At 38.4% G+C, this 18,079-nt stretch overlaps 2 protein-coding genes across 2 annotated transcripts in view; one reads left to right on the forward strand and one right to left on the reverse strand.

The window, feature by feature from the left end:
- Positions 1–18,079, reverse strand: part of LOC139461695 (uncharacterized) — a 162,351-nt gene that overhangs the window by 49,371 nt on the left and 94,901 nt on the right. The gene's annotated exons all lie outside the window — the stretch shown is intronic.
- On the forward strand, positions 11,624–14,045 carry LOC139461643 (interaptin-like). The gene is made up of 3 exons (XM_071243111.1): positions 11,624–11,758; positions 12,286–12,499; positions 13,066–14,045. Exons 1-3 carry the CDS (start codon positions 11,624–11,626, stop codon positions 14,043–14,045), a joined length of 1,329 nt encoding a protein of 442 aa, XP_071099212.1.

Raw genomic sequence — 18,079 nt, forward strand, 5'->3', positions numbered from 1 at the left:
TTTTCATCAGTAGATATCTGCATAGCACAATATAATAATTTTATTTGATATCTGTTAGGGCTGGGACGTGTACCTCAGGTACTCGGGCCGGGTGGGTATTGAGTAGGATCCGGGTACCCTGAGGACTACCCGGACCCGTGGATAGTCACGTGATATATTGTTTCATGACAAAAATTCGCTATAACTACATGGTTACACTAATCACTAATGTTCGCATTTCTTGTGCAATTGTGCAATATATTAACACCTGTGATGACTCAAAGCACTAAATGATGAGACACATTTTATAAGGGGCATAATAGTATGGGTAAATCTGTTATTTCAAAGTGATGACTGGTATGTATATTTCAACTGAGTAACTGAGTGGTTTATAGATGCATGGTAGATATATTTTCTTTTGGTATATTCCTAAAAAATATTAACAGACTAAAAAAATGAAATTAGATGTACCGTAAGAGGTATTGTCTGATTGTAGTAACATTTAAAATTCAGTCTTAACGATATTGTTTTCTTCAATTATAAGAACACAGGTGTATGATAAGCATACATATAGGCCTGTCAAAGATGTCCGTGTTCTGCTAATGTAGGCGTATTCTATTACATGGTAGTATGAAAACTAATTGCTTTAGATTTGAATGCTACAATAGTTAAGGACTTGTAGTGGAAAATAACACAACGGCTGATAAATAAAATGAGTATGAATTATTTCATGTTACCCCAGATTGACACAATGCCTTGTTGTTTTCTGACGTGGAAATGCTGTGGCAATATACTGTTTTTCATGGCGTTTTTCCTCTTTCTTCCATTGTGTCATTTTGTGTTTTAGTTGAAGACTCAACAAATGTTGATAATCTAAACTTACAATCACAACAAAATAAATGTTAGTTAAAAATATTTAGTAGTCAACAACCGTTTTTGAATGAAGTTGCAGCAGAATAAATTTCAGCTTGGCACCGTCTCTAAATGCCACTAGTTGTCGCAGACCACATTGATCCGTGAACCAGACCAGAAGCGACAACTTGACACCTTCACGAAATGTCACTAGTTGTCGCAGACCACATTGATCCGTGAACCAGACAGGAAGCGACTGGTTGGCACTGTCACTCAATGCCACTAGTTGTCACAGACCACATTGATCCGAGAACCAGACTGGAAGCGACAACTTGACACCTTCACACCTTCACGAAATGCCACTAGTTGTCGCAGACCACATTGATCCGTGAACCAGACCAGAAGCGACAACTTGGCACCTTCACGAAATGCCACTAGTTGTCGCAGACCACATTGATCTGTGAACCAGACAGGAAGCGACTGGTTGGCACCGTCACTAAATGCCACTAGTTGTTGCAGACCACATTGATCCGTGAACCAGACAGGAAGCGACTGGTTGGCGCCGTCACTGAATGCCACTAGTTGTCGCAGACCAGACCGGAAGCGACAGGTTGGACCGTCAAAAGGTTGGTTGGTTGGTTTGTTGTTAAACGCCGCACTCAGCAATATTCCAGATATATGACGGCGGTCTGTAAATAATCGAGTCTTGACCAGACAATCCACTGACTAATATCATGATCATCGATCCACGCAATTGGGATCAATGACATGCATCAACCAAGTCAGCGAGTCTGACCACCCGATCCCGTTAGTTGCCTTTTACGACAAGCATAGTCACCTTTTACGGCAAGCATGGGTTGCTGAAGACCTATTCTACCCCGGAATCTTCACGGGTAATTATTGCCCTTTGGAATAAAAAGATTGCCTATTCATATCACCGTATTGTTACAATCTTATAATTAACTTCCCAAATACAATTCGCAAGAGTAAGTGATGCTCTGAACTCATAATTTAATTCCACAGGGGGGCACGGGTGGCCCAGTCACTTTAGGCACAGTGCAGAGTTGCGTCCCCTGGGCATGCCAGAAACCAATGTTTGTGGGTTCGAATCCAGGTTTGCCCCGATTATGTTTCTAGGTTTGTCAGCACCATACCCATGCTCTAGGGTTTCACCAAAGTGGTAAACGTCTGAGACCTGCATCACTTTGGGCTTTCTTCCCACATTAAGCTGACACGCTGTGATATAACTGGAATAATGTTAAAAACTGTGTTGAACCCAACTCCCTGACACTCATAATTCCACGATACTTGCTCTACTACAATGCAAAGTGATACTCAGTATACCATCTCTATTTCCAACAGATTTGTTCAGGAGTCCGGCGATGGGCAAATTCTGCAAAAACTCACGGACTTGACATATTCAAGAAAAATATGTCAATAATACAGTTTTGAGATGCATGCATAGTGTGTCTATGCATCCCTGGTGTTTTGTGAAAGATAGTAGTGTCTGCCGGGTGATTATCTGTCTAGGAGTAGAGCAGTGCTACCGACGACCAGCTGATGTAACAAATAGTCCCCTCCGCATGTGATGCTATTTAATAAACATGTATTATATTAACAAACGGGTGATCTCTTCACGTGTAAATAATAAAAAGGGCATACATAATACATAAATATTTTCTTCAGCAGGACTTAAATGTTATTTAAAAATCAAATTATTCAACAAATATAGCTGAACAAAGTTTTAATTTGTTGCAGCCTAATTGTCGACCTAGTATAACATAAGTTCTTCAGCACTGTGTTAAGACTTCTCAAAGCTGACTTTGTGTTTAGAGATATGTCGCACTGACAACACATGACTTACTGGATCAGTTGAACAGGTTAAGTCTGTTCTTGGATACCTGATAATGTGTTATTGTGAAATTGAACATGGCTCTACCCAAGCATAAACCTGAGGTTAATTGTAGGACGAAGTGCTGAAGATAAAGTCAAGGCACTGTGAATCTAGGGCTATCTTCTTGTCAGTGCAAGATTGTCAGAAGATCTATGCATAGACGATCTGTATTATGTAAACAAGACAAGACAAACTGCTAGATGGACCATGTCACAGTTAACACCGAGCCACATAACCACTAACATAGATTCACATAGCATGATACCCTTTCAACACAACATAAACACGGCATGTGAGGACTGATCTCATTTGCCATGCACATAAAATACCCAACTGAATAGTTGCATTAATCCTACACTGTTCATATACGTTGCTTAGAAGGCAATAAAAGCTGGTTGCATGGAGAGATCGGAGCTCAACTGGAAACTTCTACATAGTCTGTAGCTCTCCTACTTTCTGACTGTCATTGTTGTTAAGCTTTGTATGTGGCTTTTCATGGACACTCTAATTCTCCATGCAAGTGATTCAAAATGATATGGACGCCTCACTAGCAAATCAAAAGCGGTTTAGTTTCTTTCCTCATATCAAACGTTATTAAGTATGCAAATAGTGCCAAAGCACTGTAGCTCACCTGGCTATGTTGTCAACAGTTTGAGATGTCAACAAAGACGGCCAACAGCGAGTATAATAATTTCCTTATTTCCCATTATTTCTTAATTCTTTTGGGCTCCCATTTAGAAAAATGTACTGATCACAAAAACCACAATTGTCAAATGATGTCAACGATCTTTAGCTATGACGTTGTCTCTCATGTGACGTCCTTCTGACCTTACATCAAAATAAGATTTGAAGGATGTCAACAATGCCATCTATGGGACATAAGCAATACACCGGTACGATATTTTACACATACGATTTTTATAAACTCAGTTATTTCTAACCATATGGGTAATAAATAGAGAATACTACACTCATTCTCGTTAGATACCATTTTTACGAAACACGTGAACTTTCTATGGTATCTGACCTCGCTTTCGCTCGGTCAGATACCATAGAAAGTCCACTCGTTTCGTAAAAATGGTATCTAACGAGAATGAGTGTGGTATTTTATTTATTACCCACGTTAAATATATATATATATAAGTGTAAATACATAACAACTTTCGTTCGTTGACAGACCAAACGGAAACCGGTTGCAAAATCTGGTTGCGCATGAATATTGATATATGACCAAATATGGGCATTGTTGACATGTTTATGCATACGCATTAACAGCATGCGCCTGCTGTTCTGTTTGCAAACAAACCAGCACCGACGCTCAAGATTCTTTTGGAAGAAAGTCTTCAAGTTATAGTAATTCAAGCGCCATGTTGTTAGTACGCAGGACAACGATAAGAACATTTGAAATGCCACATTAGCGCCACGCTTTGAATATCGGACCAACAGTCGGTCACACTGCAGGGGTCCTGTCTGTGCAATCAAATTGGTTCGGTTTCCTTGATCTATCAGCTGAATTTATTTCATGTCCGTACCATTTTGGAAGAGGGGAATCAGACTGTTCGCCAAAGACATTCATGTTAACTGTACCACCCTATATACTGAAGACGTGAAAATCAACAAACTCAAATCTGCTTGCATGTCAGTGACAGCTTCGAACGATCGAAGGGCAAGGTCGCCACCGGAATAAGAAAAGACAACCGTGATCCACCCACAGCATTTTACGCTAGAGATAGGGAATGTCATTGTTCACATTTGGGATGTTTGGGGCCACAAAATCAGAAGTCAGGCACACTTCCACGGAGTTTTCGAATGATTTGTATCGGAACTGTGAACTTTAAGTGATCTGGTCGTGCTGTCGTGTTCGTTCATTCATGAACAACACTCTCCGAAACAAAATACGCTTCAAAGGGGACACTGATGGCACAACCGGATCATCCCAAGTAAGTCTCGATATCTGTCCAGATAGTTTAAACAGACTTCATTTCACCACGCTTATCCTTTTACGTTACATCAAATTGAAAGTTGCGAAAGTGGTCGGGTGCGTCACGCTCAAGGGATGCGCTCAATCAGCAGTCGTACATTGTAAATCGATTTATAGATCTAGCTCGTGAATTTGATGCGTGTGACTATTTTGTTTGGTTTATTAAAGTGTTTGTAAATATCTCTCGTTCTCATGAATTTCTTCAGTTCTGCCTTGTAATCGCAAAATGAATGACGTCTCGCGATTTTTTATGAATGAAAAAAGTAGTCCCAGTGTGACAGAGGTCACGGTTATCCAATCAAAGCGAATATAACAAGGTCAACCTTGTACGACACACGTGTGACGTACGTATTTAGTATCTTACCACCTGTATCTTCACCACGTGGGTAATAAATGTAATTATGTAACAGAGAGCAATATTTACAAAAGCCTGTTTACCAATCCATTAAAGTTAATTTGAATAAAATATATTTAAACTAACAACCCCAGAGAATAACCAGTCTCGACTATCCGCCCAAATAGATTACATTGGGCATAAAAGGCAAAATAGCAGTGAAATGGAATTCTTTACCTATATGGAAGAAGTTGGTTGGTTGGTTGTTTAACGCTGTACTCAGCAACATTCCAGATATATGATGGCAGTCTGTAAATAATCGAGTCTGGACCAGACAATCCAGTATTTTTATCATGAGCATCGATCCATGCAATTGGGATCGATGACATGCATCAACCAAGTCAGCGAGTCTGACCACCCGATACCGTTAGTCGCCTTTTACGACAAGCATAATCGCCTTTTATGGCAAGCAATACTGAAGAAGTAGTGAAAACAATGTCACATATTCAACAGCACCATAATAGTGACAAAGTAGCCAACCTCCCAACACATTTCCAGATGATGCAGAGTGACAGGCAAAGAGACCCAAAAAATTCTCCCAGAAAGCAGGATAACTCACAGAAAATAAAAATGACAAAACCATTTCAATAATCATAAGACATCTCTGCTAAAAGCAGAAGGCATATTGTACAATTCTGACTTTATCAGGAACATGTGTCCATAAATCACTATCAAAAGGTAATGATATCAGGTGTTTGCAAAAAGGTGAGCTTACACATCCCCACTGGTGGCACCCATCACAAACACATGTAAAGGCAAGTCAATTGTACACCTGAAACAACACAGGTAGAAGTCAGAACACAACATTGTATGTTATTCCATATAGAACATGTCCTAATCTTGCGATTTCATTTTCTCTACAAGCATTCCCAAAAGCTTTTTATTCTATGGCACCTTTGAATATGATCGGGGAATCCGACGAAGATTGCTTAAACAAGTATTCAACAAGGATTCTTTTGACTCTCATTGTGAATAAATAAAATAACTTAACAATAGATGTTCTTATCTCACCTTTCATTAAAATACTAGCCCGGGCAATTATTTTCCAAATAGCCCGCTTATGTGGCCCACTAGGAAATCAGTCGGAACACATCATAGGTAACTAGCATATCTCAAACAAGTATTGTTGAGTTGCAATGAACCAATGTTTATCCAAATGCATTGGGTAATGGGAAGTAAGTTCGTTTGAGTCGTCTGCTACAAATTTTCCTAACTGAGGACACATATTCCGGACCTGTATGAAAGAATTTCAGTAAGATAAATTTGTTGTCTACCAATCCCTCAGGCATATAGTGTGATCTACCCTGTGTGTGTGAGCCTATTTACTCCTCGCCATCACATAGGCCCACACACAGGGTACATATCCCTCAAGGTCGATTGACAACACATAATATACCTATTTCATTCAATCAACCTGAAAGAGACACTGCCTGAGTTGGGTTTAACGCCGCTTTTAACAGTATTCCAGTTACATTGCGGAGTGTCAGCTTAATGTGGGGGGAAAGCCTGAAGTGGTGTACGTCTCATTTCGGTGAAACCCACGAGCACGGGTATAGTGCTGACAAACCTAGAAACATAATCGGGGCGAAACTGGATTCGAACCCACAATCATAGGTTTCTGGCGTGCCCAAGGGGCACAACTCTGCACAGCGAATCGCGGCGCCTTAGACAACTGGGCCACCTGTGCCCCCAGACACTGACTGAACAATATAGGTACATATACCCTGTTTCATTCAATCAACATGAAAGAGACACTGAACATGTAAACTAGTCAATCTTCCGGTGGCTGGGATAATACACCTGCTTGCACATGCATGTGTCATTGACATGACTAAGTCATATGAACATCATGTCATCATTGGACCAAATGTTTCCTCAGGGACCATGGTAACTGCCTTTGAAACAAGGCCCCTATGACATCAGTGCCTCTCCACAGTGTGATCTGTGCATAGTGCTGATATGGCTACAAGGATTACCTCCCTTGGCACTGAAATCACATCTGACACATGTCTCCCAAATCAACATTTACCAAAGCAACTAAATTCAGAGATTGTTGTACACATGAAGGTTGAGTTTACAAATCATCTTACATGTGGCATAGAAACAAATGAAAACAATGATCCTTTTATGATCAGATTTATTTGATCTACAGCTAGGATCATACAATGATAACAATACAAAAACAACATTGAAAGAGTGAAATTTAGAATGTCAAAATGCAAATTTTGTCTATTTTTCTATTAATTTATGTGTGTAAAATAATCCTGGCATGGGATAATTAAGAGTTAAACCCACACAATTAAAACTGTGAGCTTACATTTAAGGCTCTTGTAAGTCTTTTGTAAACATCCACTGCATTGATTCAGACAGTTTTCTGGTTTTCGATTCATACCTTAAATATATACACAGTCGAACTTAATTAAATATTTGCAACAAAAACAAATGTTCTCAACAAAAGTATGACAAACATATGAATCAAAACAGACGGAGACGATGGGATCAACAAACATTCATGGGAAGGAATGCAGCTTGTCGCATTACTTGAAGCAGGTAATTGCTAAATTTATTACATATAAACTGGCATGCCTCACTTGTTTAACACTTCTTTCAGCATACACTATATTATAATTTCAGGATAACAACTTTACAGTTACATGCATTGGATCACTATCACAACATATTTTATGTGGATTCTGTGATGCATGCTTTGAGAATTTGAAGTGTTATTTGAATGGCAAAGTTTAACAAAATAAATATCAAAGCAGATTATTTATTTGAAACAGATCAACTCTTGCACATCATTTAGTCCAGTACAATAATCTTTGCTTTTTAAGATTGAATCCAACCAACTGTAAATTTTTGATTGTCATATATGTATATGATCTTAGCCTACAATCACTTGGTGGATGGCGATTGTAGCCCAAACCTAAGATGGCGATCTTATGGATTTACAATAATTGCAGTGACAGGGTCGGTTTAATCAAGTGGGTCTAGGAAGAAGTCAACAAGGGATCCCTCAACTTGCATTGTCAGCTTGCTTATTGTTTTACGCCACACTCAGCAATATTCCACCTATATGATGGCAGTATGTAAATAATCGAGTCTGAACCAGACAATCCAGTGATTGATATGAGCATCGATGCATACAATTGGGATACCATGACATGCATCAACCAATTCAGCGAGCATGACCACCCAATCCCGTTGGTCGCCTCTTATGACAAGCATAGTCGCCATTTACGACAAGCATGGGTTGCTGAAGATCTATTCTACCCCGGATCTTCATGGGTCCAACTTGCATTGGGATTCCCCGACATTCCATTGTGATGAAAGTATTCCATCTTGGTGGGCATGACTTATGTTTTACATTCATTGGGAAATGATAGCAATAGATATTGAACACTAACAAAAATTTGATTATTTACCAGTGATGCACAAACTTGTGGTGGTCTAATCTAGATTCAAACTACAAGAGGAACAATCAGACTGCAACATTCTTTATAAATAGCAAAATAATAACGTCTAAATCCGTATTCATAATAGACTTACAATTTTAACTCAAGGAGTATAAAATACATATATTCCAGTTAGCAATTTGTGAGGATTGTTTGACATCTTCAGGGACATGTTATGTGTCCTGTAACTAGCCCCTACTTCACACACAATATAGAATATTTCACACTTCATCGAACCCAGTTGTCAACTTGATAAGGCCCCTGTACATAATCCTCTACAGATATATGCATCAACACAAAGCCAGGCCCAACATGATAGAGTCAAGTACCAGTAACAAGTTGGGTATTATAGATCACAGGTAGAGAGGCACTGTTATACAATAATATCATACTAAGTAATAATGCACTTAGCATTAGCTCTCATTCTGGCACCAGCGATTACATATTACCAGAACTATGTGTTATACTTTTTTAAGTATGTCTAGTATTAACTAAACTGCACAGTGGTTATCATCACGAAGTTGATCTGAACAAACATCAAGGCAGATACTATGTGAAAATCAGTGAAGTAACTGATCTATAAAGAGAAAAACTGATTAAGACTCTAGAAATATTATATTATTATCAAAGGTAAAACAATCACACGCAATCATTTCTGACGTGTGAACACTAGAAACTAAATGCCAATGTCATAACTGATATAAGACCAGCTTTGATCTGTGAGATAACGCTTGGGTGAGATCACAATGAAATTGCATGAGTGCTTTGCAGACCATTGGTTACCATGACATCACAATCAAATGACATCACTAATCTCTCTGACACGTTTTACACTCACGACACTAGTATTTACTGTTTACAAATTTAGTTCAAATTATGATTTGGATGTTAAATAGAATCTTTTTTTGTTCTCGTCAATAAAAATTCAAAACTCTTCAGCAAACTTTGTCGTTTCAAAACTTTTATCGACTCGTTTGGATATATTTGATGTCAAAAGACATTTGGTTGAGAGTCTCTATGTATCATAGCAACCTTTAACTACCGTATTCAACGTAATAAGCGCCCAGGGCGTTCTCAAAATTAGAAATAGGGGGCTCTTATTAGAAAATTATTTTGGTGAAAAAACCCCAGAGTTGAACGATAAATTTCGTGGTTTATGCTGACAGCCTGAAATGTTTATATACGACAGATATATTTTTTCCAGAATTTAATTGCCCATAATTTAGGTGCATATAACACACGAGTGCGTATTATATGCGCATAAATATGTCTTTTGTACATTGATTGATTGGCATATCAGAGTATAATGAAACACAATCACAAGTACACATTTGTACCAGCTCTAGGTATATGTACTGGAGACATAATGTATTCCAGACTCCCCACTTAATCTGAGCCATGGTCCTATTTCACTGTAATTATGACAGATATTGAGTTATAGTTTGTGTTTTCCACACTGACACCTTGCTTATTCATTAGCATTCTTCAAGTGTCTGCACACATTAGTACAGACTATAACATGGTAGAGGTATATGGCTCCATTAATCAGGCCAAAATCTGTCATACATGACTTAATCTTAAACAGGCATAAGAAGGCCTCATTCAAACCACTACACTAACTACATGTCTACCTGGATCATTTGGTGGTTACCCTCTTAGACCCTTGTCTGCTACAAAAGTCAAAGTCAAGCTTATGTGGTTGTCCAAGGCTGGATACTGAAGGCGGTCCCTCGTTCTCAATCAGACAACATGGTCATGTGAGTTGGGAACATATGATTGGTAATCTGTTGTTACCAATAGTGTTACTTAGCATATTTCGTCAGCTATGATATTACCCGATGTATACAGTGTGGGAAGATACAATACAGATATCAAAACATTGACCATGTCAACTAGAGGACTTCTTGATGAGCAAGGAGAATGACAATCAAATTCTTTGTATTCGAAAAAGTCTGTGATATTTCCTTGAAAGGTCGCGACATTAGTAACGGATAATTAATCTGCAACGATACAGATGGATACAGTGTTCTAGACACCAAGGTAATGTTGCTGTACAAGATGGAGTTTATTGTCATACTTCTGATCTATTCAGGAAGAATTTTGATTGAAATCACATATATATGTTTGGAGACATTTTTGACAGTTTTGTTAATATTCTCATAACATATCAAAACACTTTACACATTAATAAATGGATTAATTTACAAATGTATTTGTATGATAATACCTCAAAATATTGTGTTGGGATTTTGTTAAAACATCAACAGTTGATCATTGTTTTGAAAAAGTAATTGATCAATCAATGATAAATCATGAATGAGGATAGTGAAATCATCAATTTTGAGAATGCTTTCTTTCTTTCATGGAATGACAAAAAATAAATTATCAACCTTTTACATGATATTAACTCTTTAAAAACAAACACCTTTAGCAGCAAACAACAACAGCCCTTTTACTAAATATTACTCTTATAATAACTGATGTCACTAAAATATTATTCATCATCAATTCCATGAACAATTGATTGGTTGGAAACTGAATCCAATCAATCCTTGATTAAAGTTATTAATTTGAACAACACTGCAACAGCACCCTCTCAAAAATCATTGGAAATATCTGCTGAAAGCAGAGTCTATTGTGTGAATCTGATGTGTTTGTAAAAGGCGAAATGGGGTTTAATGTCGCGTCCAAGATTATTGCACTTTTTAGCGACATGCATGTACATGTATGTGTGTTTCTGTGGCTGCTTGTACTAGTCCGGACTGAGGCCGATTCATAGTGCTAGATCACTGAGATACCATGCCGCAGTTTAACATGACTACCCCACTCAGACACAGTATACTGACTCTGAGCCGACCAGTCCTTGTTTTAGCCCCTGAATGCCGAGCGCCAGAGAGGGTAACAACAAGTACCATCTTTTGACGTCTTTTGGTATGACACGGGGGGGTTGAAACCCGGACCTTTCGCACTCCGGGCGGACGCTCTACCGCTAGACCACGGAGGCGGTCTGTGTTTGTAAAAACAATCTAACTAAACTCTGTGCCCTTGCTTCATCTCCAGCCAGCACAATGGATGAGTGTCAGAGGTCAGTGTTACAGCGCCACTTCAAGCAGCTGGCCAGTGACCTCATGTTGTCGGAGGACCTGCTGGGGGACTTGTATCAGCAGCACATCTTTGACAGGAACATGATCGACATCATCAGGGTGAGAATATTGTGTCACATATCTTATTTCCAACATGCAAGCTTGTATTTTTCAGAATATAAGCCATAAATCAGAGGTGAACCAAAGTTAAACATAACAAATCTGCCAAGACATGAACACAGAAGAAGCAGAAGTGGCTGAGAGAATATTGTTTTTCACAGTCAACAATGCATAATTATATAACAGTTGCCGAACACACTGGACCTGAAAAACATGTGGTTAACACAAGTACTGATCTATGCCAACAGAATATGATGTATTACACTTGCATCCAGAACAGATAATTTCATAAGCATGATCATGAATTCATGACATTATACAAATCAGTAGCATAACTTGACAGTCATAATATCCATGTTCATCAGCCATCAATCTCAGCATGATATGGTGATCAAAGTTGTCCCAACTTAAGGTTCCATGCGAGAATAAAGTAACTAAGAATTAATATTGATTCAATCTTTGTATTATTTAAGGCATAGTCATGGACTATGAGATGTGATTAAGCTATTATCTGTGTTTTGCTATAGAGCCAAGCTACAGACAGCGACAGGGTGTACAAGATGCTAGAAATGCTTCCTAAACGTGGACCTTCTGCTTTTGACACTTTCATCAACATCATCCAGGACAGCTACCCATGGCTGGCAGCCATGCTTGACTCTAGCTACCTGGCTGCAAAGAGCAAACACCAGCCAAGTTCAGGTGGACAGCATTGCAAGCTGGAGAGGCTGTTCACCGTCACAGGTAAGTCAAGGAACAAGGGAAACAACTCTTTACAGCATAGCGTAAACAGTTTGTAGCCATTGAGACTACTCTTTACAAAATAGACATTTCAAGAATCAGTACAGCACAAAATGTTTTAATTCTAAACTCCTTACGATTATTTTATGATCAGTCCTTAGTTGGTTTCATGGATTTGTTCTTCGCCTCTTTAGCTAACTATTAATAATAGCTAATTATGGCATTTATGAACATGTGCAAACATTATCAGCGCATCACTTTCTTCACTACACTAGAACTACCTATATCTCTGTGCATAATATAAAAGAAGAACTATTAATATTCATGGGAATGGGGGAACAGGTGATCACTTATAGATAAAGTGAATTGCAAGGTGAAGGCAAATATTCCTTATAAATAATGAATGTGATCAAGAAATACTTCTGTCACTACTTTCCAGTACAGCTAATTGCATTTGTATAAATAGCAAACATTGTCTTGATCAAAAATCCCAGACCAGTGTGTGTTAATTATTTGCAGATTGAAAAAGAATGATACCCATATGACAATAAATGTATTCTTTATTTCAGATGCACCTCAACATCAAGACAAACCAGACTGTGACATTAGGAAAAGAGTTGGGACATTTGTCCACAAGCAGTTTGGTCAAAGTAAGAGAGTCTCCCAAAATGATAAAAAGGCAGTGGAAAGGTTTCTCAATGAACAGCTGAATGATGAAAGGATTCGACTTCAGTCTCTGGCAGAGAAACCAGAATCTCTACCAGACACAGAAACCGAATCTGTGGTATCTCAGGTTAGTGATGTTCAGCAAAAACTGTTTGAAATCCATGTCATTCTGGAGCCATACCTCCAGAGCAAGGCACAGAAAGAATTCAACAACCTCCTTCCAGAAGACATGACCTTTGAAATCATCCAAAAAGAAATCAGATCGGTTCTGGAAAATCTTAATAGAGCTGAGAAAGAACTCACTGAATGTTCTAAGCTGCCTGGGCTTCATGGGGATGAGGAGGACAAATTGCCATTGTGCAGTTACATAGAGAAGTTGATAGAAAAAGTTGAGGATCAGCAAGAGAAGCTTCAAAGTCAGGAAACTAGACTGACAGAACTGCAAGGAGAACTGAATGGATACTCCATCCATATCGACAGACTAGAATCCGAAAGAGGAACTTCTAGGAGCAAGATACAACTTCTATCCAAGGAAGTGTCTCAGCTCAGACATGACAAATTCAAGTTGGAGGAGAGAAACGCCCAACTTGAAAAGATTCACCAACAACATCTTGAAAAGGAAAAGACTCTAGAGAATCTGAAATCAGTTGTGAGAGAACTGCAGGCATCAAAGACTTGCAATAGCAGTGGTAACATAGATGACAGTCAGAATGTCCGATCACGGGAGGTAAATGGACTTCGGAGCAGTATAATAAGACGTACCTTCAGGACAACGGGGGAAAGGTTTGGAAGGACAACACCAAAACCCATCCATAATTACCAGCTGGCCAGAACTAGATACACGGTCAGGAATACAACCAAGAAGAAGGCAAATTTACCGTGATAGAAGCGTTAACCATGTAGCAAAATATTCCAAAATGACATGCATTATGAATGTGTTTGTGGTGCCACAGGTAGGGAAGGATATGGTCAGCTTTTCGTGAACATGTGGCATCATTACTATTTGATAGTCATTCAAAAACATTCTTATGATATAGTTGACATTGTACAACAGACTCTGCTTCTTTGAGATTTCTTTTGCTTATGGAAATGGTACTTGTTACTTTTATCTACAAACAGTATGTGTATTGCTGCCAAGTGGCAGACATGTACTGCTGGGGACACCCAAGATTGAGCATTACAGTTGGTGTCAAAGGAATAGCCATGATTAGCATCACTGATAGGAGTATGAATGGTTCATATCTGGAACACAACAAGCAGTCCTGATGCTTATCTGATGTTTTGTGAGCAGTCAGTTTTTGCTGTTAAGGAGTTCATTTGTGTGTGTTGAGAGTGATATATTTCACAAGTCAACATTATTAGTCCATAATAAAAAAATCATTCAGTTTCAATCAGTCATGCGATTTGTACAATCAAGATATGTCATGCCTTCCATTTCAAATCAAATAAACAAATATGTATTGAAGTATACTCAATGTCATCATGTCAACACAAAGCATCACCGACCCGCTTCAGCTTCATCTTATCATTTCACAAGATACCAAATTAAATGCAGATCTATGATAGTGTAATTTGGAGTGACTTGGTTACTAGCTTGTGCAATTTGTATTTGTTAGTTCCCAACATATTCATATTCAGATCCATTACAAACAGTGAGTCAAACAATAAAAAATGTCAACAACTTGTTTTCTGTTCTAATTTGTTTCTTATCGTATAATATGTCTATCAGGTATTGAAAAGTGTCCACAAGAGCAGTAGACTCTCTGTTATCCGACAACATTATCAGTAAGTGCTGACAGCTTGATAAATGGCAAGTCTATTCTCTCTTTACAAATTACCAACATCCAAATGTATATAACCTTGAATAGAAAATGATTACTTAGCATTGCAAATTCACGTGTTTCAGGCTTATTATAGTTCATGCAGTTGATAGCCTTTTGTTCTCAAACCACCACAGTCGGACCTTATCAAGATGAAGTCGTACAGTCACACTAACTAACACTAACAAATGATTGCTCCAAATCTATATTTAGGCATGACTAAATGCACCTGTAATCCACCGGCATACATAAGTGTTCCACAGGTACTGCTAGGAGTCCACTAAGCCACCTGAAATTTATGTAAAATAAATGACTGTTTCTGCACATAACTGTCATGTATCCCTATCCCACATCATTCTTGATTGGGGGTGGTCGGGTTGCCTAGTGGTTTAAGCGTTAGCTCGTCACGCCGAAGACCCGGGTTCGATTCCCGAACTGGGTACAATGTGTGAAGCCCATTTCTGGTGTCCCCCGCCGTGATATTGCTGGAATATTGCTATAAGCGGCGTAAAACCATACTCACTCACTCATTCTTGATTAGAGTGGAATGTACTGGAGTTTTGATTGTTTAGTTTTTAATGTTGCACTCAGCAATATTCCAGTCATATGATGGAGATCTGTAAATAATCAAAACTGCACCAGACAATCTAGTGACTTACATCATGAGCACCAATCTATGCAACTGGGATATTTTGACATGCATCAATCAAGACAGTGAGCCTGACCCTCCGTTCACAGAAGTTGCCTCTTATGACAGGCATGGATTGCTGAAGACCAATTCTAACCCAGAATAGAGAAGATATGTCGAAGGGAATTTCATATTTGTATCTCAACCTCAGTCAAGTTGGTCAAGAGAAATATCCTGAGGACATGTCATGATTTTAGCAATTATTTATAGGACATTCTTCTATACCATTTCCAAACTTGAAAAATATCCTCAGGGCAGTTTGGATGACAATCAGACAATGTCCTTGAAAATGAATTGATCTGAGCACTGCAACCAATACTCAAAACACATCTTCATAACAAGAGTCATCAGAAGATGACATATCCCCCCCAGTCTGGTGCAATTCGGAAATGGAGTTTGGCTACTTATACTCTGCTTTTGGCTCATTGCCATTAGAAACCTTTGTTCAACACGTCCTTGATAGAGTTTAGGCTACTAAAGTAGCATGATACAGCTAAAAGACAACATACAAATTATTGCAACAGGCACTGAAAGGCTAAAGGCTAAATGAGTAGTAATTTAATTACAATTTCCCTTCTCCGCCATAATTATAGTACCTATAACGCAAGTCTAAAAAGTAATAATAAAAATTCACACACATACTTACCGGTATGTATCTGTGCTCTACAGATATTTTCAACAAACTGACTTAACAAAGTATATGGCAGCCTAATTTGCCCCAAAAAATAATGCTGTCAGTATTTTTCAAAATCCCAAATCATCTAAAGGCACCAGTTCACCACTAGACTGATCTGTAAAACTAGTTCCACAAGAAATATCCAATATATCAACAGACTGCCAGCGGACAGACATGCTGATCGCCATATCAGACCTGTTCTTCAAATCTAGGGAATAATGATGACCTTAGGTTCCTACAAAAAAGTAGATCCATGAAGGTTGGTCCACTGAAGAGATAGTCCTTGCACCACAACTCCAGGAAAGACATCTCCCACTCAAGTAATTTGTGGACAACATCCAGAACAGAAGCTCATTTAGATTGGATAATTATCGCCTGGTTACAATGTGCCAGATTTTGGTTGTTGGACATTATATTATGGTCGCTTATATATAGGTAGAACTTCAGTATTCCCTGACATATCGGAACAATTAAATAATTAAAGCAAATTAGCCACAATAAATGAGTTACATGTATTACATGTTCATCCATCCAACTTAGTTGACAGTCATATATTCGATGGATGTGGTTTATGTGGAGGATAAATGTTTGCTTGGCTACATACATGGTATATGTTGTCAAATGCAGAAAGAAGACACACTCATTGTGATTTTCTTCATCTGAAGGTACTTCAGAACAATAAAATAATGTGATGCAGGGTGTTTGGTATTGAGTCCTCAAAATGAGCTTTCTGTATAGTTAAATATTTTTCTTCTTTTTCTTGCCCCGTGAAGATGGGTAGAATATGTCTTCAGCAACCCATGCTTGCTGTAAAAGGCAACTATGCTTGTCATAAGAGATGACTAACGGCATCGGGTTGTCAGACTCGCTGACTTGGTTGATGCATGTCATCGTATTCCCATGCTCATGATATCAATCACTGGATTGTCTGGTCCAGACTCAATTATTTTTCAGACCACCGTCATACAGCTGGAGTATTGCTGAGTGCAGCGTCAAACAACAAACAAACAAACAAAGTTATATTTTCTATTGAAAACACTCACAAACACAAAGCATGACAGATGATTAACGCTCACACTGACTTCAGCAAAATGAACAATCACTACACAGAGTAAACTCCAAAGGCATGAGATTAAATGCACATGTCATACATGTGATAAATTGTTAGAGGGACATTAAGCCTTTAGAATCAAGGAGATATTTGCATCATCAGGGAGAATTTTAAAAGAGCAATTTCTTTTTTCTAAAAGGGACAAATAATTACTGAGTCTAGATGTAGCATGAGATTTGTATCTATTTACATTTTTAGCTTTAAAACCACGATCGATCAATCATATTGTCAACTAAAAATGTAAGTTGATTTAAAGACCAACTTGATTAACCCACAGGAATACATAACTGTACACACACAGAGTATTCTTCATTGACCCATGTATCCTTCGGCCTCGTAGGGTAGATAGGGCAATAATAATAAAAAAGATTCACAATCTAACCATATCACTTTCAGTCAAAGATCATCTCTGATAAACAGAAACAGATATAGAAAAACAAATGATCGGTAGCTTGACGATTTGGCAACGTGTTCAATCCGACCAATCTTCCATGTTGATTCAGTCTTGGCATGAATTTGGTTAATATATGCCAAAGAAATATTAAGTGTGTTTATCCTGATGCAACATACTAGCCCAAAATTTCATTAGACTGTGGTGTTTTTTCTGTCTGTGGTAGTCTGT

The sequence above is a fragment of the Haliotis cracherodii genome, unplaced genomic scaffold (assembly GCF_022045235.1).
Source record: "Haliotis cracherodii isolate W230 unplaced genomic scaffold, xgHalCrac1.p SCAF_1, whole genome shotgun sequence".
Lineage (NCBI taxonomy): Eukaryota > Metazoa > Mollusca > Gastropoda > Lepetellida > Haliotidae > Haliotis > Haliotis cracherodii.